The 23,903-nt window shown below is 44.9% G+C and overlaps 1 protein-coding gene and 1 non-coding gene across 8 annotated transcripts in view; one reads left to right on the top strand and one right to left on the bottom strand.

Moving 5' to 3' along the window:
* Positions 1-23,903, top strand: part of LOC139384506 (DENN domain-containing protein 5A-like) — a 47,635-nt gene that overhangs the window by 6,804 nt on the left and 16,928 nt on the right. The window contains exons 2-16 of one of the 7 annotated variants that reach the window (XM_071129321.1): positions 9,014-9,082; positions 9,982-10,091; positions 10,248-10,947; positions 13,554-13,741; positions 16,073-16,387; positions 17,938-18,153; positions 19,906-20,140; positions 20,313-20,402; positions 21,123-21,273; positions 21,413-21,506; positions 21,886-21,990; positions 22,622-22,753; positions 23,347-23,499; positions 23,632-23,719; positions 23,800-23,884. In XM_071129321.1, the coding sequence (XP_070985422.1) occupies positions 9,014-9,082; positions 9,982-10,091; positions 10,248-10,947; positions 13,554-13,741; positions 16,073-16,387; positions 17,938-18,153; positions 19,906-20,140; positions 20,313-20,402; positions 21,123-21,273; positions 21,413-21,506; positions 21,886-21,990; positions 22,622-22,753; positions 23,347-23,499; positions 23,632-23,719; positions 23,800-23,884 (2,731 nt within the window). The remainder of the gene's footprint in view (positions 1-9,013; positions 9,083-9,981; positions 10,092-10,247; positions 10,948-13,553; positions 13,742-16,072; positions 16,388-17,937; positions 18,154-19,905; positions 20,141-20,312; positions 20,403-21,122; positions 21,274-21,412; positions 21,507-21,885; positions 21,991-22,621; positions 22,754-23,346; positions 23,500-23,631; positions 23,720-23,799; positions 23,885-23,903) is intronic. The other 6 variants (XM_071129323.1, XM_071129322.1, XM_071129326.1 and 3 more) reach the window with 6 other exon arrangements.
* Positions 5,484-5,538, bottom strand: LOC139385312 (U7 small nuclear RNA). The gene has a single exon (XR_011628934.1). It is a non-coding gene; the product is annotated as a U7 small nuclear RNA (small nuclear RNA).

Below are 23,903 nucleotides of genomic sequence, written 5' to 3'. Positions count from 1 at the left end.
TATCACTGTACTGACTAGGTTTTCTTATAAGTGTTCAAGCCCCCATAATGAGCAGACATTGTGACATCCATGTTAGAGATGAATGATTCGAGTGTTTCTGGGGGAGGTATAAAAAATGTCTTCCAATGTAGAAATTGAAAAAGCTGTCAGGAAAAAAAGCAGATTTCACTTTCATAAGGGGGATCTGACTGTCAACGTGTTGACGTTAGGAATATAGGGACTGAGGGTAGAAATGATAAGGCTGAGGTGAATGAGGATGAGCTGTCTGTCTCAGAATGCCTCTGTGCTGTGACCAGTGCATGATTATGATCATGAGCTCTGATGGGGGAACAGAAACCCACTCTCTCTATCCACTGCCTAAACATGGCCTGAAGCTTTCCTCTGTAGGGCACTGCATTTCCTTGTGTCCCACCCACAAAGACACAAGATAGTCTTCGGCCCCCTCTCCCATTTTCTCTTTGATTTTTGTACACAAAGCCTCTTAAGATGAGAGACTCTTCTTTTTTAATTTTTCATAGAACTCCTTTTGTCCTCTTCATTTCGTTTCAATATGCTGAAGTTATTATGGTCCAAAGCTGTGTGATCTCCAGTAAGTACTCTTCATATCCAATATGACAGACTGGTAATTATTAAATGTGATCCGTTCCAAAGCAACATGGACAGAGGTCACATAATTGTATGCCATGTCACAGTCACAATGTATTTTAGAAAAATCGATATAACTAACCAGCTAATATCGCTCTCCCTCAGTATGCCATGCACATGCTGTCATTTTTTCTGACACTGACTTTTCCATCAGGGGGCAGTTATATCACTGGCTGCAGCAGCCAAAACGTGGCAAACTTGATGACAAAACCTTCCTTTATGCGACAGTGTTGGGGTGCAGGGTGAGACCAGATTAGCAAATGTATTTGGGGCCCTCCTGCCAGGCCGACGTGATTGGCTAGCTCACAACTTGGTCCTGTTGGGGAGAGGCAGCTCACACAACCCACCACACACATACACGTGCGCGCATACACACACTCACTCTGAGCGCCCCCCACACTATTCAAACACTAAAATCCCTTGAGTTTCCCAGACACCCCCTCTCTTTAATCCCTCAATGAATGACGTCACTATAAAGCCCCCCACACACGCTCATTGTGGGTCTGCACTCATATTCACTGCCTGTTAATAATTCATATGTGTGTTAAAGGAGCTCAAGTCCTAAGGAAGTTTCCTCGGGCATCTTACAGTGTCTAACTAAATAGTGTTTAAGCAAATCTGTAACCCTGTGGAATTGAATAATGACTGTTGAAGTGTTATACACATGGAAGTATAATTGAATAGGGGAATCAAGTGTGTGTGCCCTTGAAAAATCTAGCCCTCTGGTACTTGTTGATTTTTAGACACTTCGGATGGCCCTGCTGGATCTCTCCTTTCTGTACTTTTTTGTATTTCAAAATCACTTTTCGACTCGAGAAGTTGATACTGAAAAGAAGCCAAGCCATTTTTTTATTCAGCAATACACATAATAGTTCTCTATATTCTGAGATTAGAAAAGGCATATTTCTACACTGAACAAAAATATTAATGCAACATGTAATGTGTTGGTCCCATATTTCATGAGCTGAAATAAAATATCCCAGAAATGTGTTTACATCCCTGATAGTAAGCATTTCTCATTTGCCAAGATAATCCATCCACCTGACAGGTGTGGCATATCAAGAAGTTGATATCAACAGCATGATCATTACACAGGTGCACCTTGTGCTGGCCACTCTAAAAAGTGCAGTTCTGTCACACAACATAATGCTACAAATGTCTACATTTTTGAAGGAGCGTGCAATTGGCATGCTGACTGCAGGAATGTCCACCAGAGCTGTTGCCAGAGAATTGAATGTTAATTTCTCTACCATAAGCCGCCTCCAACATCATTTTAGAAAATTTGGCAGTACATCCAACCGGCTTCACAATCACAGACCATGTGTATGGCATTGTGTGGGCGAGCGGTTTGCTGATGTCAATGTTGTGAACAGACTGTCCCATGGTGGTGGTGGGTTTATGGTATGGGCAGGCATAAGCTACGGACAACAAGCATTTTTTATTGATGGCAATTTGAATGCACAAAAATACCGTGGCGGGATCCTTAGGCCCATTGTGAGGCCTGTTTTTTTTTAAAGTTATCTGTGACCAACAGATCTGTATTCCCAGTCATGTGAAATCCATAGATTGGGGCCTAATGAATTTATTTCAATTGACTGATTTTCTCATATGAACTGTAACTCAGTAAAGTCTTAGAAATTGTTGAATGTTGGGTTTATATTTTTGTTCATTATACAGTATATATATACATTCACTATGGGGTGTGCATGGTCCACACATGCCTTGAGACCTTTCTGCAGTTCCTGACTCTGGATGTCAAAGCTCAAGTCATACAGAACTGAAATAAATGCTTCACATAAGGAAACCTGCCTTTAAATCCCAGGCAGAGTTCATGACTGGAGAAAAGCTTGTAGAATATGCTAACTCTGCCCTCTCAGCACCCTGAGGCTCTCTCTATCTCCTCTGCTCCACTCTGTGGAAACAGGAAGCCTTTCTTATGAAGAGGGTTTAGACGGCTGCACGGCAGAGGAGCAGATAGCGTTTTTATGAAAGCGATGATGCAGACTGACTCCCTCATTACCTCTCAGCCTGTCTGTCCATTTGATCTCAGCTCTGCTGCTGAGGAGGCAGGCTGCCATGAAGAAAGGCTCACGCCGCTTCTGTTGAAAGGAAATGGAGACAATTCATTGTCAACGTTGGTCACAGCCAGAGGTAAGCTGTGGCCAGGCCATGTTGAGCCACAAGGAAACAAGGAAAAGCAATGATTGGCTTCCACTGGGGCTCTACTTTCACAATATACTATACTGGAAAGAGTTCAGTCTTTTCATAAAGTTAGAGAAAACATGCTTTCAGTCCTACTCATCCTTTGGCATTTGGAATTTCCTACCTTTGCCATTAAGCAAGGTTTTTACAGACTGTGTGAGTTGGTTCAGTGAAAAAGAGTACATTACCCATGTCTCCTTTACGACTAGTCCTAGAAGGTCATTCTGTGCATGTCACCCCTGGTTACAGTGTCCATACAGTACATCTCTCTGTGGAAGCTACAAACCCTGAAAGCACTCCCAGCAGCCAGACTGGAAAAGCCAGGCGAGATTGACAGTATTTTCTGTTCACCCCTAGATAATGTTACGAAAAAGCCTAGCAAGACACAAGATAGTGTTTAGGGGCAGAGGATTCTTTCACGTTGCCACTAACTTTATCTGAATGCTACATGAATCTGTTCTTACACTAAACAAAAATATAAACACAACATGTAAAGTGTTGGTCCCATGTTTCATGAGCTGAAATAAATGATCCCAGAAATTTCTCTCAAATTTTGTGCACTAATTTGTTTACATTCCTGTTAGTGAGCGTTTCTCCTTTGCCTAGATAATCCATCCACCTGACAGGTGTGGAATATCAAGAAGCTGATTAAACAGCATGATCATTACAAAGGTGCACCTTGTGCTGGGGACAATAAAAGGCTTTTCTTTAATGTGCAGTTTTGTCACACAACACAATGCCACAGACATCTCAAGTTTTGAGGTAGGGGGGAATTGGCATGCTGACTGCAGGAACGTCCATCAGAGCTGTTGCCAGATAATTTAATGTTCATTTCTCTACCATAACCCCCTTGCTGGAGTCAACATGGAGTGAACCCATCCATCTCAGTCCACTCAGTTATACATGGCCAGTGACTGGTATAATATAGAGGATTTGAAATCCCCATCCATACAAGTGTTTTGGATAGATGGAGCAGTTACTCATTACCCGTCTTGTCCCCTTGGCGTAAAGAGTTACTGGTGGCTGTTAATCAACAGGGCTGATTTACTAAGCTCTGCTCTAATATGTTAGAAGTATGCCCTTTCTTATTTCTCAATCAAGGAGGTGATTAAAACCCCTAGATCCTCTACCCCTATCCCATTCATTTCTGCTCTGTCATGTTTTCTTATACAGCCGCCTTGTGGACAGATTGCGCTGTGAGACGAGGCTGCTGGCCTCCCTCATCTTTATGTCAGTGTGACGTCTGATGTGGTGTAGTAATACCCCATAGGATAATCCATTGTCCTGAGAGGTGGGTTTGCTCTGAAGGCGCCTCATGCTCAAGAACATGGTGCCGTGTTGGGCACTTGATTGAGTTCAACGGCACGCCAGGTGGGTGGAGTTTGCGCTAAGTACCAATGGAATCGCTGCTAACATTCAAACCCCATCCATCTGGCGGTCGCAGCAAGTTAAATCAAGCACCTTCTCTCTCCATCATCTCCTCTCCTGATGAAAGATGGGAATGCTCATGCCCATGGTATTGGGGGATATGGATGTAGTACTTAGAATGCAGTAGTGTCTGTCTTCTTCCTCTGTTTCTTGTTTATGCACTCTCTCAGCAGTGTGCAGGTTTTTTGTTCTCACGACCGTGTGTAAATAATGAATTCTGCTGTGGCGCGGCATTGGGCATTTGTGTGTGGAATCCCAACAGGCCCAGTTAATGGAGTAGAAAAACACTCATGGGTATTTCAGAGGGAGGCCTTGCTCTGAAGGCTGTGAATAACATAAAAATAAGCTGTCTCTCCTCTGTGTGAATGAGCCAAATGGCCCATAGCTTTGCTGCATTTTTGGCTAGGCTCACTCAGTGAGAAGGTCATGGTGTCTTTGTTGCGATCGGTTTTTGATATGTTAGCGATGTCCGCATGAATGTTCTGCTGTGATGATGACGAGCTAAGCTTTCTGATAACTGAGAGGCACGAGGAATCTCTGCTCTCCTGAGTCATTCCATCCTCAGCTCAGTTGTCCGTGATGGCACTAGGAATGGTATGTAGGTTGAGCACAGGAGGGGGTCTGTTCTGGAGGCAGTCCCTGGCACGCAGGACTAGAGAGAGAGCGGAGAGTCCAATGGCGGCAAGCTTTACACCACTCCAGCCGACAGTTTGTATTGCGTATGGTGATCTTAGGCTTGTGTGTAGCTGCTCTGCCATGGAAACCCATTTCATGAAGCTCCTGACAAACAATTATTGTAATGGTGTTGCTTGCAGAGTCAGTTTGCAACTCGGTAGTGAGTGTTGCAAGCGAGGACAGTGGCCTAGTACTTGTAACTTTGGGAAGTCCATGGATGAGACCAGTACTGTGTGTGCGTAGGCATGTGTACTAGGCCTCATGGCAGAGAAATAATCAATTCAGTGGCCCATGACAGTGTCTTTTTAACACCCACAAATGCTTGTTAAACAAGAGTGTCAATTGATCACTTTTTTCTTGGCTATTAGGTGCCCTGCCTTGTACAGTATCCAGAGGTAACTACATAACAAGGAAAACCAGCCTTAACATTAACTTATACAGTGATGTATAATGTGTTTTGTGGCACATTATATAACGTGCATTATACTAACTTCCGCATAATATTTTCAGTATTTTTTCTTCAATGTAGTTTTGGGGGCTTCCTCACTGAGGAAACCTATGGGACAAATACTAAAAGAGCAAATTTTCCATGATTTGTTAGGAAATAATGATATGGACTCTATTTGGCATGTACGTTTCTCGGTCATGGGTGGCACACAATGGGATATGGGGGAGGGGAGTGGGTGGGGTATATGCAAATTCAACATTAACATATGAATAGACTTATAGTTGTACAGTAGCCAGGTTTTCATGACTGGATAGATAGCATGATGAATGCCGTCTTCTTTGTGCTCTCTGTTTGTCTCCTGTCTGATTGTGCCAAGTATTGTTGACATACCACTCCATTGTTTGGCTAGTCTAATTGTTCACATTCCTGGCCTAGTTTCCAGCCCAGGATTCTAGGCTATGGACGTGAAAGTAAACAGCAGATTAAGCAGTTAATTCTACAGCCACGATTTTCTTGCCCAGGTACCCCCTCCCAGGCAAACCAGTGCCCCAAGGACCCCTATCATATGTTTGCAAAAAAAAATGTTAAATCACGTCTTGCCTTATCATCAGGTGAATGACAATTGTCCCCCACAATGAAATTGGGGAGGGGACTGTGGATCTGTGTCTGTCCATTTGTACGTTAGTCACACAATATCTCAGACAGCACTGGGACGATTTTGACTAAACTTGGGTGAATGATGCGTCTTGCCATAGAGATCCGGCATTTACAAAATTACATTGATTGGTCAAAGGTGGGAGCTATAGTAATTAACTGAAGTGTTAGTGAGACGCGATATCTCTATTGGCCCAAGGGGGGGCACTGCATCATTCATCTGGGACAACTTGTTAACTGTTGCAAAAGGTAATCAACATTTTAAAATTAATAGATTTGGTAGATTGTTTTTCATTATTTTGAACTCCCCACATTACAATTAGAAGAGGAAGTGTAATCTCTAATAGAGGTCAACTGATTATGATTTTTAAACGGCGATATCGATTATTGGATGACTAAAAAAGCCGATACCGATTAATTGGCCAATTTTTAAACATGTATTTATTTGTAATATTGACAATTACAACAATACTGAATTAACACTTATTTTAACTTAATATAAAACATCAATAAAATACATTTTGCCTCAAATAAATAATGAAACATATTCAATTTGGTTTAAATAATGCAAAAACAAAGTGTTGGAGAAGAAAGTAATATGTGCCATGTAAAAATGTGTGCCATGTAAAAAAGCTAACGTTTAAGTTCCTTGCTCAAAACATGAGAACATATGAAAGTTGGTGGTTCCTTTTAACATGAGACTTCAATATTCCAAGGTAAGAGGTTTTAGGTTGTAGTTAATATAGTATTTATAGGACTATTTCTCTCTATACCATTTGTATTTCATATACCTTTGACTATTGGATGTTCTTATAGGCACTATAGTATTGCCAGTGTAACAGTATAGTCCCTCTCCTCGCCTCTACCTGGGCTCGAACCAGGAACACATCGACAACAGCCACACTCGAAGCATCGTTACCCATCGCTCCACAAAAGCCGCGGCCCTTGCAGCGCAAGGGGAATAACTACTCCAAATCTAAAAGCGAGTGACGTTTGAAACAGTATTAGCGCACATCCAGCTAACTAGCTAGCCATTTCACATTGGTTATACCAGCCATTAGGCTGATAGGCTTGAAGTCATAAACAGCGCTGTGCTCGCGAAGAGCTGCTGGCAAAACGCACGAAAGTGCTGTTTGAATGAATGATTACGGGCCTGCTGCTGCTCAGTCAGACTGCTCTATCAAATCAGACTTAATTATAACATAATAACACACAGAAATACGAGCCTTTGGTCATTAATATGATCAAATCCTGAAACTATCATTTCGAAAACAAAACGTTTATTATTTCAGTGAAATACGGAACCGTTTGGTATTTTATCTAACGGGTGGCATCCCTAAGTCTAAATATTCTTGTTACATTGCACAACCTTCAATGTATGTCATAATTACGTAAAATTCTGGCAACTTAGTTTGCAATGAGCCAGGCTGCCCAAACTGTTGCATATACCCTGACTCTGCGTGCAATGAACGCAAGAGAAATGACACAATTTCACCTGGTTAATATTGCCTGCTAACCTGGATTTATTTTAGCTAAATATGCAGGTTTAAAAATATATACTTCTGTGTATTGATTTTAAGAAAGGCATTGGTGTTTATGGTTAGGTACAGTCAGTCGTCCAACGATTGTGCTCGCAAATGTGCTTTTGTTAAATCATCCCCCAGCGCAACACAGGACACGCTAGATAAACTAGTAATATCATCAACCATGTGTAGTTATAACTAGTGATTATGACTGATTGATTGTTTTTTATAAGATAAGTTTAATGCTAGTTAGCAACTTAATGAGAGGCAGGTGGTTAGACGGTTGGACTAGTTAACTGTAAGGTTGCAAGATTGGATCCCCCAATGCTGACAAGGTGAAAATTTGTCATTCTGCCCCTGAACAAAGCAGTTAACCCACCGTTCCTAGGCCGTCATTGAGAATAAGAATGTGTTCTTAACTGACTTGCCTAGTTAAATAAAGGTATATAAAAAATATTTAAAAAATCAACGCCCAAAAATACCGATTTCCGATTGTTATGAAAACTTGAAATCGGCCCTAATTAATCGGTCATTCCGATTAATCAGTCGACCTCTAGTCTAGAGAGTCTTATTATGATCTCCCACGGACTGTCTTAGGATACACATGATCTACCGACTTCTACCTCAGGCAATCAAGAACATGTTTGTTCATAGCTTTGACTAGAGAAAGACAAAGGCAACAGAATAGAATGGAGACGGATGTCTGGGCTGCCAGGCCTTTTTCAAGACAAGACTCAATGGGACAATGCACTGTTATGACCATACAGGGAAGAATGTGTGTCATTCATAACTTTGACTTACAGCCGAGCACATATTTTTTAATACTATCAGGATAACTTATTGTTTAACAATGACTTTCTTTGTTCAGTACCCTAGTTTCTTTTTTATAGCCCGGTGTCTGCCACATTCCACTTGTTCTGAAACACCACAGTTAATGTGTGTTTTTTTGGATCGTCCACAATCCTCTCAGGTGTTTTTAAATGATCTCATTCTTCGTAGGTTACACTGTGTTGCTTCCTTCAGAACCAGCACAGGCCTGATCATATTCCCTCATGTATTATAACACACAGATATAGTTCTTCAAGTGTGTTCACTGTAATATCATAATCCACAGAATAGCACTGACAACAGGGATTAATCATGGGCTTTGGAGAGGAGAGGAGAGGAGAGCACTGCATTGCTACAGCAACACACATCATTCTCTGACAACACACCCAGCTGGTTTAGACAGAAATCTGAACCTAACAGAAACCTCTGTTCCTCCATACACACATGAAGAGGATGTGTTGTTCCCTCAGTGTTTCTCTCACCTACAGGAGAACACTGTCAGAACCCTTCTGTCCTGAGTAACTCCTGCTGTGTATGCACATATTGAGAAATGATGCGGTACTCAGAGGTAGCCATGTGATTAATTACTGTTGTTTTATCTGTTGTGTAGCTTTATGCCAGTATATAGAGGCTACTAAATTCAGAGATGGGGCCAGAGGATTGGCGAGTGCAGATGAAGGTAACCCCCACCAGCCCCCCTCCTCAGAATGACCTCACCTCCGCTTGCTCCTTTAACCTGACACGCCCTTGTTTCACAGCACTCTCCTTTTGTTGATTTGTAATGTTTCTGAGAACTCAGTTCTGTACAGGTGAGGGGAACTCTGCAAGCACTTTTCCGTATGTCCTTCCTCCCTCTTTCCACCCTTCCCGGTCCTCCCTCTCTCCTCCTCCTCCTCTCTCCTCATCCCCCTCCTCCTCCTCTACCTTTACCTCCTCTTTTGGAAGCTAGCTACTGAACAACAAGCCAATCTGTTTGACAATCACTGCGTCTCTACCTTTCACACACCCAGTTCTACCTACATGTACCAGAGCTGGTGTTGCTTGGCCAATGTGTTCTCTCCCCTTCCACTCTGAATGACTTATCAATCATGTCTTGGTGTGTGCATCACTTCTGCTTTCATTGTGGATCTGAATCAATTTAATTTGTGTTGGTTTGTTTTGTGGGTTGCTTTGCCTGTATTGCCATAAAAGCTGTCACTTTACTGGTAATCCTATGTGTCAAAGTTTGTTTTCTTACAAGCAACAATTATTGTCTTTTTCTGAATAGATTTATACAAACAAAACCATTATTATTATCTGACTATTTGACCTCTTTGGCAGCGGTTACTTTCCTTCACTGACCCAGTACAGGATGCTGTTGACAGCTTTACATGATGCAATACAGCCTTTCTCTCCAGACCACTGTGCTCACTTCCTATTTCCTGTGAAGAGGGTTGTCTTGTGCCTCAAGTCTGCTTCTGATTGGGCCTCTGCATCATTTTGCGCTTCTGTTGCACTTTGGGCCCGGAGTCCTGATTTTTTTGCTCTCTCTTTTTCCTTGTCTTTTTCTCTGTCCCTCTATTTCTTCCTCTCTTTCAGGTGAGAATTTTGAGCAGAGTCCACTGCGGAGAACCTTTAAATCCAAAGTTCTAGCGCACTACCCAGAGAATGTGGAGTGGAGTCCCTTTGACCAGGATGCCGTTGGCATGGTAAGGGAACTGCAGAATGTGTAACTAACACAAAGTGTATTTTATTTGAAGCTACACCCATTTCTGTTTCCAGGGTTTACATCTGTATATCATTATGGATTAGAACCTGTATCATTTTACAGATCGACTAACCTGATCTATTACCTCATCTCTCAGCTGTGTATGCCAAAGGGTCTGGCCTTCCGCACGCAGGCGGACACACGTGAGCCTCAGTTCCACTCCTTCATCATCACGCGGGAGGACGGCTCGCGGACGTACGGCTTTGCCCTCACTTTCTACGAGGAGGTGACCAGCAAGCAGATCTGCAGCGCCATGCAGACCCTTTACCACATGCACAATGCCGAACAATACGACATCCTGCACACCCCCACCACCCCGCGGTGCCCTGAGGACCAGCGCCACCTCCATCCCCACCCTCTCAACCCCCACCCCCAACACACGCTCCTCCCCACGCCCTCCATCTCCCGGCTGCAGCGCTTCAACTCCTACGACATCAGCCGCGACACGCTCTACGTGTCCAAGTGCATCTGCCTCATCGCGCCCATGGCCTTCCCCCAGGCCTGCAGGAAGGTGCTCCAGCAGCTCCACCAGGCCGTCTCCTCCCCCCAGCCCCCACCCCTCCCCTTGGAGAGCTACGTCTACAACATCCTGTACGAGGTGCCCCTGCCTCCCGCTGGGCGCTCCCTGAAGTTCTCGGGGGTATATGGGCCAGTGGTGTGCCAGAGGCCCAGCACGGCAGAGCTGCCTCTCTTTGACTTCCCTATCAGCCAGGTGTTTGAGCTGCTGGGGGTGGAGAACGTCCTCCAGCTGTTTACCTGTGCCCTGTTGGAGATCCAGATCCTGCTCTACTCACAGCGTAAGTCCTTACTTAGGATCTTTCTCTCTGATCTGCTGAGCTTTCTGTGGTTTTCTGTCTATTGTCCCCATCGCTTTTAGAAAGGATTGGGATTTGTTATTTCAACAGAAATCAGAAATAACAGTTGTGGTCAGGATCTTCGGTATGTTCATTGGAACTGTTATCCAGGAAGATTAAATAAACTATCCTGCGATTCCATTAAAGGCCTAGTGCAGTCAAAAACTCAATTGTCCAGTGTTTTATATATATTTCCACACTATGAGGTTGTAATAATACTGTGACATAGTGAAAATTATAATGGTCCTAGTAAACTTCTTGCTTGAGACATTACCCTTTGCTAAGAAGCTATTTTTTATATATATTGTTGACCATTTTAATTGAAAACAATTACAGTAAGGTACTTCATTGTTACCCAGAAGTTATTTGATATTGAGATAAAAACAGCTGTATTGGACCTTTAAGGAAAGCTGTGTTCTTCCCAGCTTGTGTAAATGTTAGTTTCTCCTCATGGGCTCTCAACTCAGGCCTAGCTTGTGTGTGTGTATATATCTGGTGTGTGTGTGCTGGTGTGAGTTGCTGGGGTAAACAGGCTGTTTTGCAGCAGCAGTGTGTGTGCTGTGATCAAGCCCTCTTTGTTTCCCCCTGCTCATGTTCAACCCCAGGCCCACACTGCGAGAGATCGTCAGTGAATAGGGACACATTCAAGAGGACTTTTTTTGTGAGGAATGAGAGATATTTAGATATGACACATGTCATTTGGCACATAGAAAAATGTGATCTACAGAATTGATAGAAACGGGTCTTCTACTATGTGTGAAAAGAAACAGCATTATACATAATAAATCAGCTCCAATCAGGAATTGTTTTGTTCAGGGACCAATGTTGGAGGTTTTGAAAAGCAAATTTGCTTTTTATACAGAATGGCGTATTCCTCCTCCATGGAAGCACACTGGGATTGACTTTGATCAGAGTCAGTGGAGTGCAGCAGGAAGATTGTTTCAGGATTGGGGAGCTGGCGTGTTGATAGGATCCATTACGGAGACAGGGAAAAGGCAAATTGTTTATAAAACGCCAGGGGCGAGTGGAGCAATGCTGTGGTGTTGCTAGGCAACCCTTGCAGGAGGATAAAGAGGAGGACGCAGTCACTGATGCAGGATAAAGATGATTGGTTGGAGATGACATCATCCCTTTTTTTCTCCAGAAGACTCATTGCAGGATGTGTGCTGAGGAGTGTTTTCTGGAGTGTGAACCTGTGAGCTTTCCACTGAGCAGGGACAGGGTGTCGTTAGTTAAAGCTGCATAGGCTGAGGCAAGTGATGCCCCATACTAAAAATTAGCTGACTGGAGAGGATCTGTTCTAAAAATAGAGGCATAATTCATAACTCAGATACATAGGCCCTGGCCTGGCCTGTGTCTTTCCCACATACAGTACATGAATCCTCGTTGAAACGAGCATCTGCTGCTGTTTTTCCCATCTCTTCAAGTAGATCAATGGAAGCTTGCCATTTCCCCTACCTGTCCTGCATGTTAGTAGTCCGTATATAGAGCTCTCATTCTGTTAGCAAAGCACTCAAATAGGTTCCGATGACCTTATTCGTCTTGGAAAGGCCTTGTGGGAAGCAGCGCAACAGAGGGGTGGACAAGTGGAGGACTACGCCAACACTGAAGCTCATTAGATTTCCCCCAGTTGAATATCTGATGAATGACCCTATTAAAGAGTTTGTTTTCTCTTAGACCAGATTAGCTGTTGGCAAGGCCTGTGTGTGTATGATACTGTGGTGTTGTTTGTGTGTGTGTGCATGCATTTGTGTGTTTGTGTGTGTGTACTTTCATGTGTTTGTTTGTGCACACGTCCTTGCATTTGCATGCATGCGTGTGTGTGTGTCTGTCTGTTTGTGGTTTTTCTCAGGAAGGTGGTATCATGCTCTGAAAAGGCCTGTTGTTCACCAGGCAAGGTCAGAGCACTAGCAGACAGGCTAGATTAGTATTCCTCTCTCTGAGTCCCTGGCCCAGGTCCTGGGAGAGGTGGCCCAACGAGGGGTAGACCCGGCCTGGGAGACTGCCTGTTCTGGGGGGAGAGAGGAGAGGGGAGAGGGCCTGTTCTGGGGAGAGAGAGAAGGGGGCCTGTTCTCGGGGGAAAGAGGAGAGGGGACAGAGCCGTTCTGGGGGTAGAGAGAAGAGGGCCTTTTCTGGAGGGAGAGTGGAGAGGGCCTGTTCTGGGGGGAGAGAGGAGAAGGGAGAGAGCCTGTTCTGGGGAGAGGGGAGAGGGCCTGTCCTGGCGAGAGAGGAGAGGGGCGAGGGCCCTTTCTGGGGGGAGAATGGGGGAGAACAGAAGGCCAAATGTAGAACTAGTAGTTATTTTGGCAGTAGAACAGCAAAGACAGAGCTGCTACTGAATATAGACTTGTTGTGACTGATAGAGAAGGAAGGTAGATAAACAGGACTGGATGGAAGATTACATGGATGCCAAACACTTGACTTGGAGTGGACTGTTTAACCCTGTACATTACAATACATTGCATACTGTAGGTGTCAAAACATTTAGCCTTTGTGACCATATAAAACCAGTCAGTTTGTGACTCTCTCCTCTGTTGTTTGTGTGACAGATTACCAGAGGCTGATGACTGTGGCCGAGAGCATCACAGCCTTAATGTTCCCTTTCCAGTGGCAGCATGTCTATGTGCCCATCCTGCCCGCCTCACTGCTGCACTTCCTGGATGCCCCAGTGCCCTACCTGATGGGCCTGCACTCCAACGGAGAGGGTGACCGTACCAAACTAGAGCTGCCCCAGGAGGTAACCTATACACTCATGCACCTATGCATGCATGTTTGCACACACATACACACAGCTACTCCCATACACACACGCACACACACAAATCGAAATAGATTTTGAGATTTGTGCATGGAATTGTTTCTCAAGGGTTGTTTACCTTGTTCATTTCTCTCATTTCTCTCCTCTCCCATCCTCCCTATTCCTTCTCTCCAAAAGGCTTTTTTAATTGGAAACATTCAGCTCTAGCTGAAACCATTTAGTTGGATTCCCTCAGCCCAGCCCTCTTTAAATGCAGCCTGTCAGAGCAATAACAAGTCATTTCTAATCAGATTGCAATGCGTGAATGGTGTTTGTGCTGAGAATACTAACAACGACTTCCCTCTGGACACTCCTGCCAACCCCATCTCCATCTGCTGTCTGATACACCCAACAAAGTGATGGCATGAAATTGGCTAATCTGTAGAGAGAATCACAGGGCCTACAACACAGATTACAAACCATCCCTCGATCCCTAGCTCTCCAGGCTGGTTTTTGTCCTTCGTTTTGATTAACAGTCGTTTTTCCACCAGATTTAGAGAAAGGAGGTGCATTTTTTATCAATTTACTTATATGATTGATTGATTACTTAGATAACCCATTGATAAATGCTAAGTGGTTGTCGTTAAACATTATTCATGCTTAATGATTGTTCTTAAATAAAATGGGTTTGTGTTTACTTCTTAATGATGTTCTCAAAGGGTAGAGTATTTCCTTTGTGAGGACAAACAGCCCTCATTAACCATGCTGTAGCTTACCCATGCTTTTACGGTTGATCAAAACACGTTGCTTTGCTACTGTACACAGCAATTCTGCTAAAGGCCCTTCAACACAGAGCCTGGAGGAAGGGTGCTGTGTGTGCAACCAGCTTTTACACATCTGGAGGAAGGGTGCTGTGTGTGTAACCAGCTTTTACACATCTGGAGGAAGGGTGCTGTGTGTGTAACCAGCTTTTACGCATCTGGAGGAAGGGTGCTGTGTGTGTAACCAGCTTTTACACATCTGGAGGAAGGGTGCTGTGTGTGCAAACAGCTTTTACACATCTGGAGGAAGGGTGCTGTGTGTGTAACCAGCTTTTACACATCTGGAGGAAGGGTGCTGTGTGTGTAACCAGCTTTTACACATCTGGAGGAAGGGTGCTGTGTGTGCAACCAGCTTTTACACATCTGGAGGAAGGGTGCTGTGTGTGTAACCAGCTTTTACACATCTGGAGGAAGGGTGCTGTGTGTGTAACCAGCTTTTACACATCTGGAGGAAGGGTGCTGTGTGTGTAACCAGCTTTTACACATCTGGAGGAAGGGTGCTGTGTGTGCAACCAGCTTTTACACATCTGGAGGAAGGGTGCTGTGTGTGTAACCAGCTTTTACACATCTGGAGGAAGGGTGCTGTGTGTGCAACCAGCTTTTACACGTCTGGAGGAAGGGTGCTGTGTGTGCAACCAGCTTTTACACATCTGGAGGAAGGGTGCTGTGTGTGCAACCAGCTTTTACACGTCTGGAGGAAGGGTGCTGTGTGTGCAACCAGCTTTTACACATCTGGAGGAAAGGTGCTGTGTGTGCAACCAGCTTTTACACATCTGGAGGAAGGGTGCTGTGTGTGCAACCAGCTTTTACACATCTGGAGGAAGGGTGCTGTGTGTGCAACCAGCTTTTACACATCTGGAGGAAGGGTGCTGTGTGTGCAACCAGCTTTTACACATCTGGAGGAAGGGTGCTGTTGCAACAAGCTTTTACACATCTGGAGGAAGGGTGCTGTTGCAACAAGCTTTTACACATCTGGAGGAAGGGTGCTGTTGCAACAAGCTTTTACACATCTGGAGGAAGGGTGCTGTTGCAACAAGCTTTTACACATCTGGAGGAAGGGTGCTGTGTGTGCAACCAGCTTTTACACATCTGGAGCCAGTCCAATGGAAAGAGCTATGATGAATAAAAAGCCTGAGAATTTGTGAACTGATGACCTAAGTCAATCTCAATATTGCCTTATTCATCCATTTCTATATTTAAATCCTAATACTTTTAAGATGAAAGGCAGCAGATCAACAATGGAGGGCTTTTTCAAAAGAGTAGTTTGTCCCATTCAGAGTATCTGTTGACATTATATTACTGTCTTCAGTTAATCTCTTGAAGTCATCCACATCTTTTCTCCTTATGCCTCAATTGGTACTGCTCTGCGTTAAGCCACCTAGTGGAGCAAAGTGGGAATGGTTCTGCTATAACAAAAACATAACTATCACTCAGTTTGCTTCTCTCTGGTGTTCTCTGTTTCACCGACATGTTTACAATGACAGCTAAAAAAGACCACCTGTCATTCCAGGCCAACTTGTGTTTCGTGGACATCGACAACCACTTCATTGAGCTGCCAGAGGACCTCCCTCTGTTCCCCAACAAGCTAGAGTTCATCCAGGAGATCTCCGAGGTGCTGTTGGCCTTCGGTGTGTCTCCGGAGGGGAACCCGCTCCACAGCCAGGGCCAGGCCAAACACCGGGGCTTCCGCTCCACTGACATGGTCACGGACAGACGCAACGGCAACCTGGCCAGCTCCGCCCTCAACTCCTACCTGCTGAGGGAGAACGAGACCATCGCTAGACTGCAGGCCCTGGTCAAGAGGACTGGGGTCAGCCTAGAGAAGGTGAGAGCAGGGCCACAGTCATCCATTTGACTGGAACATATTATTCTAGATAGTCTGCATATACACTGAGTGTACAAAATATTAAGAGCACCTGCTCTTTCCATGACATAGACTGACCATGTGAATCCAGGTAAAAGCCATGATCCCTTATTGATGTCACTTGTTAAATCTGCTTCAATCAGTGTAGATGAAGGGGAGGAGATGGTTAAAGTATCAACAATGGTCCACCACCCAAAGGACATCCAGCCAAATCGACACAACTGTGGGAAGCATTGGAGTCAATATGGGTCAGCATCCCTGTGGAACACTTGACACCTTGTAGAGTCAAGTCAATAATAGGAAAGTGTTCCTAATGTTTGGTATATTCAGTGTAGATTCATGCAGATTAATACTGCATGTCTGTCACAGTCTTTTGAAAATGACTAAGGGGTTTGTAGAGCAAAGATACTGTGGTGGGAAAGGCAGTCTATGAGCTGCCCATGTAAGCTGCTGCCGGCTAGCTCCGAGTGTGCTGTGCTCAGCCCTGGTGACGGAGGAAGTCTGTTACATTGCCATCAACAGAAAATTGGCGCCCATACAGAACCTAATTGCCATCTGGTTTGAACATGACACAGAGGGCCGTTGGTAATAGATGGTAATGTTTCAGCAGAATCACATTACAGACCAGTGAATGAATGAATTAGCTTTTAACTCCCGAGAGGAGGTCTCTCTAACTCTCCATATCTGTAGGAGCCCAGAGTAAGCAGCTTATGGACTAGTAGGGGCTAGCATTAGCTTTCTCTGAAGAGATTGCCTGCCCTGGTAGTCTGCTTTTAGCTCCTCAATTCGTGGGTAAGGCTTCAGGTAGGGTCATTGTGGCCATGTCTCACATTAAGGTAACCACCTGATTTAGGATCAGTGGTGTAGAGCGATGAATTAGAGGAGGGCTCAGTAGGACACATCCCTGCCATCTGATCTGGGCTTCTTGGCCATTACTCATCTTCATGTCTATGCGTACATGTATAGGTGACTCACTCATTGTGTCCTTTTGTCCTGCTCTTGCATGTTGAGATCTGCAACTGTGTAACAATTTTATTGTAACAGAGGAATGTGTGTTTTCAGTTTTTTTGTCAATAAATCAATACATCTCAGACTTTTTCCCCCATGCCCCTATCAGTGCTCCAGCAGCCTGTGCTAACATGGAGATAAGAAACCCATACCCTCTATTGCAGGAGTAGGCAACTAGATTCAGCCGCGGGCCGATTTTTATCACAGCGGATGGTCAGGAGGCCGGAACATAATTCTAATAATTTGAACACTGCAAATTGACCAGAACTAAGCCCAAACATTGATTGGATTTGATAATAACAATAATTTCATACCTTGATTACACGATCACATATTTCTATATTTTCTATTAGTGGGAATATTGGTGACCCCTGTTGTCGACCCCTGCTCTATGGCTTTCTTAACTTCTGTCATCAAACCCCTCTTTTTCTTCTTCTTTTTCACTCTCTCTATTTTTGTGTTTTCCTGAGCCACTGTGTTTCCTCCCCCTCTCCCTCTTCCAGTTGGATGTGAGGGAGGATGCCAGCAGCAACAAGGACCTGAAGGTGCAGTGTGATGAGGAGGAGCTGAAGATGCACCAGCTCAACATCCAGGTGCGAGAGGTCTTCGCCAACCGCTTCACCCAGATGTTCGCCGACTACGAGGTGTTTGTCATCCAGCCCAGCCAGGACAAGGAGTCCTGGTTCAGCAACAGGGACCAGATGCAGAACTTTGACAAGGTGAGATCAGAGACTAGATTCCCTATATAGTCCACTACTTTTAATAAGGGGCCTTAGGGATATGGTCAAAAGTAGTGCACAATATAGTCTGCTATCAAGCAGACCACCATAGTCCTTGTGCACAAGAACACAAAGGCAACCTGCCTAAATGACTACAGACCCGTAGCACTCACGTCCGTAGCCATGAAGTGATTTGAAAGGCTAGTAATGGCTCACATCAATACCATTATCCCAGAAACTCTAGACCCACTCCATTTTGCATACCGCCCAAACAGATCCGCAGATGATGCAATCTCTATTGCACTCCACACTGCCCTTTCCCACCTGGACAAAAGGAACACCTATGTGAGAATGCTATTCATTGACTATAGCTCAGTGTTTAACACCATAGTGCCCTCAAAGCTCATCACTAAGCTAAGGAACCTTCGACTAAACACCTCCCTCTGCAACTGGATCCTGGACCTCCTGACGGGCCGCCCCCAGGTGGTGGGGGTAGGTAGCAACACATCAGCCACACTGATCCTCAACACTGGAGCTCCCCAGGGGTGCGTGCTCAGTCCCCTCCTGTACTCCCTGTTCACCCCCGACTGCATGGCCAGGCACGACTCCAACACCATCATTAAGTTTGCAGACGACACAACAGTGGTAGGCCTGATCACCAACAACGACGAGACAGCCTATAGGGAGGAGGTCAGAGACCTGGCCGGGTGGTGCCAGAATACAACTTATCCCTCAACGTAACCAAGACTAACGAGATGATTGTGGACTACAGGAAAAGGAGCACCGAGCACGCCCCCATTCTCATCGACGGGGCTGTAGTGGAGCAGATTGAGAACTTCAAGTTCCTTGGTGTCCACATCAACAACAAACTAGAATGGTCCAAACACACCAAGACAGTCGTGAAGAGGGCACAACAAAGCCTATTCCCCCTCAGGAGACTAAAAAGATTTGGCATGGGACCCTCAAAAGGTTCTACAGCTGCAACTTCGAGAGCATCCTGACCAGTTGCATCACTGCCTGGTACGGCAATTGCTCGACCTCCGACTGCAAGGCACTTCAGAGGGTAGTGCGTACGGCCCAGTACATCACAGGGGCAAAGCTGCCTGCCATCCAGGACCTCTACACCAGGTGGTGTCAGAGGAAGGCCTTAAAAATTGTCATAGACTGTTCTCTCTACTACCGAATGGCAAATGGTACCGGAGTGCCAAGTCTAGGACAAAAAGGCTTCTCAACAGTTTTACCCCCAAGCCATAAGACTCCTGAACAGGTAACCAAATGGTTACCCGGACTATTTGAATTGTGTGCCTCCCCCCAACCCCTCTTTTACGCTGCTGCTACTCTCTGTTCATCATATATGCATAGTCACTTTAACCATACCCACATGTACATACTACCTCAATAAGCCTGACTAACCGGTGTCTGTATATAGCCTTGCTACTGTTATTTTCAAATGTCTTTTTACTGTTGTTTTATTTCTTTACTCACCTACACACACACACCTTTTTTTCACGCTATTGGTTAGAGCCTGTAAGTAAGCATTTCACTGTAAGGTTGTTGTATTCGGCGCACATGACAAATAAACTTTGATTTGATTTGATTTAGGGAATAGGGTGCCATTTGGGATGCAGTCCCACTCCAGACTCTGAAACATTAATTTGAGTGGAAGTCTTCAATGCGCTTTAAAGCTTTTCATATTAATTGGCCCCTGGGAGTCCTCACTTCATTTTGTGATGTGATTCTTGTCGATTCCAGGCCTCCTTCCTCTCTGACCAGCCTGAGCCCTACCTGCCCTTCCTGTCTCGTTTCCTGGAGACTCAGATGTTCGCCTCCTTCATCGATAGTAAGATCCTTTGCCATGATGATGAGGACAAGGAACACACGTTGAGGGTGTTTGACTCCCGCGTGGACAAAATCCGCATGCTGAACGTGCGCACGCCCACCCTGCGCACCTCCATGTACCAGACCTGCACCAATATCAACGAGGCGGGTAGGAAAAGAGGAAACCCGTTTTCACACCTATACTATTAGGAGATCATTATCTCAGATGGTGCAAGATACTTGTATGTTTTCAAGACACACATGTCTCAAATCCTTCCACACTGATTTATTTGAACCTTTCTTTGCTAACAGACTGTAACTGTAACTGTTCTCGTTTTCAGACAAACTCCTTCAAAAGCGATATGAGAAAATGTATTTTGTCTCCCCTGAACCTCACTCCATTGGGTTAGAGATCTACAAGGCTCACCTTAGTAATAATCCATCCTTATTTCACCTTGGTGGCGGGTTATTGTTTGTGCTTGCAATGCATTATGGGAACAATATGATTACAGGGTCTTTCTTCTACTCTGTCTTTGGGAACAGTCAGTAGCACCTGGAATAATTCATGTAAAAATTAATTTAGCTGTTGAATTCTTTCCTCTCACTATAAATTCTTTCAAATTCCTCTCTGTAATTGTATGATTCATTGCATGCATACCAGTTATGTACTAACCTAATACATTACACTGTTATCTACACCGTTGTAATAGTCTTAACTATGTAGCCTGCTGTCATTGGTGCTGATGATGTTGAGTGTTGGGTCAGGTTAAGGATGCAGAATTCCAATAACTTTACACATTTTTTTCCAGAAATCCAGGTTGGAAGATTCCCTGAAACAGAACGGAATAAGCAGGAAATCATGAATCCTCCAACCAGGATTTCTGGAAAACCTGACAATTTTGATAAGCTTTAAAGGAATTTTGCAACCCTAGGTCAGGTGATGATAACTCACAGCATGGAGGTGTGGCGGTGAGGAGTCAGAGATGAGATGTGGAGTGGTGAATCTATGTGACTCCTCAGTGCTATGACTCATAGGCACTCACAGAGGGGCTTAACAATGACATAAGACTGTTAAATCCTCCATGACGGTTGGTGCTAATGGATCTGCTGTGACAGTACCTCATCCTCCTCCCCTCTCTGTGTCACCCCAGAGAAGGCCATAGAGATGCGGGTGGTTAAGATCGACCACACGGCCCTGCATCCCCACCTGCTGGATATGAAGATTGGCCAGGGTCGCTACGAACACGGCTTCTTCCCCCGGCTGCAGTCTGACGTGCTCTCCACTGGACCCGTCAGCAACAAGTGAGTATCACACCTCCTCAAGAGAGACTGATTTACATACTTTGATTGATAATACTGAAAAAATATGTTTGTTTTGTCTCTCTCTTTGCTATTTGGCTTTCGTATCTTTCTAAGGGAAGTTGTTTTGTTTGTATGTTAGATGGGCGAAGAGGAGTGCTCCAGCACAGTGGAGGAGGAAGGACAGACAGAAACAACACGCTGAACACCTTTACCTGGACAACGACCAGAGAGAGGTGACATCAAGCAGCAGCCCTAGAAAAACAGGATTAACATTCCCAAACCATATTCACATTGATTTTGTCTATCTGTTTTTGTGTTATCGTTAGTTTCTTGTCGATTTCTTCCTCACTCTTCTTCATGGCTTGCGTTGTTCACTTCTAAATATCTAATGTCTGGAACGATTGAATTAAAGTCTTGTTTGTCCATTTTCTCTTTTACTCTCTATACCTCAATTATTTTCTCTTGACCTAACCTCTCTTTCTGTTTCTGTTTCTATCCCTCTGACACCTACTGTCTCCCTTACATCTACCTACTCTATTTCTCTCACACACTCTCTCTTTGGTGTCTCTCTCTCTCTCTCTCTCCCCGTCTCACACACACTCACGCTCCCAGCATGTGGAGTGTCTGTTCCCGGAGCTGCAGCTCCTGCTGTTTCTAGACTACTACTGGCTCTCGCAGTCCTTCAGGCCCTGTCTAAAGTCTGTGACTGTGGATGTGGTATGTGTTGGCAGTGGGTGGGGCCTGAGCCTCACACCACGTCCACATGGCCCCTCCCCCCATGTGGTCCTCACTCCCTCCTCCTCCTCCTAGCATCACAGCTTTACCTGATACTCCAGATCACTTTCCAGGGTTTCTTCTCAGGTTTAGGGTTTCACTTTAGGGTGCACTTAACTCCACATTAAGAACGCATTATTTAGATTGATTTGACAGCATCCCAGAAAACCCATGGCACTGACAAGCCTCCCAGGATGGATGTTAAGGTCAGAAAGGTAAAAGAGAGAAACACATCGTCTATCATAAAATGACCTCAGTACAGGCAGCTCAGCTCATTATACAACTGACTCAGAGTTCCTCCCTCTCCCTCCTCTGGAATGATCAATCCCTCACTGTAGTAGTTACCAGAAATCTATCCACAGTATGCACTGTATACGTTCTGTGGTTGGTTGCCGAGTGGTGTGACCCTCTGTGTTTATGTGATGATGAACATTGAGCCAGATTGATTACTCTCCCTTGGTGTATAGCCTACTCTTCGGCCACTCCATGTGTGTCCTCTCTGACCCTGTCCTTCCATGACCCTGTCCTGTCTGACCCTGTCCTGTCTGACCCTGTCCTCTCTGTCTCATTACAGAAATACATCCAGGAGGCCAGGAACCTGGGCACTACCATCCGGCAGCCCAAGCTGTCCAACCTCTCCCCCTCCGTCATCGCTCAGACCAACTGGAAGTTTGTGGAGGGTCTGCTGAAGGAGTGCAGGAATAAGGTACGGTAACTACCAGTCTTCCTATATTACGATTGCAATAACCATTGCAGTAGACTATTGCAGTAGACAATCCCATGGATATTGAAATACGACACCTTCAGTGAGTCTCCATTAGTTTCAATGTCACTCAGAAGTATTCTGATGTCAATAACCATTGCAGTAGACTATTGCAGTAGACAATCCCATGGATATTGAGATACGACACCTTCAGTGAGTCTCCATTAGTTTCAATGTCACTCAGAAGTATTCTGATGTCAATAACCATTGCAGTAGACTATTGCAGTAGACAATCCCATGGATATTGAAATACGACACCTTCAGTGAGTCTCCATTAGTTTCAATGTCACTCAGAAGTATTCTGATGTCAATAACCATTGCAGTAGACTATTGCAGGAGACAATCCCATGGATATTGAGATACGACACCTTCAGTGAGTCTCCATTAGTTTCAATGTCACTCAGAAGTATTCTGATGTCAATAACCATTGCAGTAGACTATTACTTGGATATTGAGATCCAGCACCTGTAGTGTCAACCATCTGGCCTCCAGAGATGGTAATCTCCCTGTGTACGGGGATGTGTGTGTCCCTCCAGACCAAGCGCATGCTGGTTGAGAAGATGGGCAGGGAGGCGGTGGAGCTGGGTCATGGGGAGGTCAGCATTACAGGCGTGGAGGAGAACACACTTATCGCCTCCCTCTGTGACCTGCTGGAGAGGATCTGGAGCCACGGGCTGCAGGTCAAACAGGTCAGCACACACACACACACACACACAAGTATTATTTAAAAACAGTTTATATACACACTAACACACATATATGCATTTAGGTGCATTCAATGCGTATTCATTCATTCCCGCATCTCCATCTTCATCTGCCAGGGTAAATCTGCTTTGTGGTCCCACCTGCTCCATTATCAGGAGAGCAAAGAGAAGACGGATGCAGCACCAGCCGGTTTGGGTCCCCCAGGTAAGCCACTCGTTGAAATGTGATAAATGGATGGTGATGTAAAGCCATAGCCACATCCCTCTCTCTCCTCCCCACATCAGGACTCATCCACAACACAGAGAGACGCAAGTCTGACGCTGGCGCTGCCTTGCCCCCTCTCAAGGTATCCCTGATCAGGGACATGAGGTGAGTCTCCTCATCCATT

This window comes from Oncorhynchus clarkii, chromosome 26 (assembly GCF_045791955.1).
Source record: "Oncorhynchus clarkii lewisi isolate Uvic-CL-2024 chromosome 26, UVic_Ocla_1.0, whole genome shotgun sequence".
Classification (NCBI taxonomy): domain Eukaryota; kingdom Metazoa; phylum Chordata; class Actinopteri; order Salmoniformes; family Salmonidae; genus Oncorhynchus; species Oncorhynchus clarkii.
The sequence above is the reverse complement of the archived record's forward strand: the minus strand, read 5'-3'. Positions and strand labels throughout refer to the sequence as shown.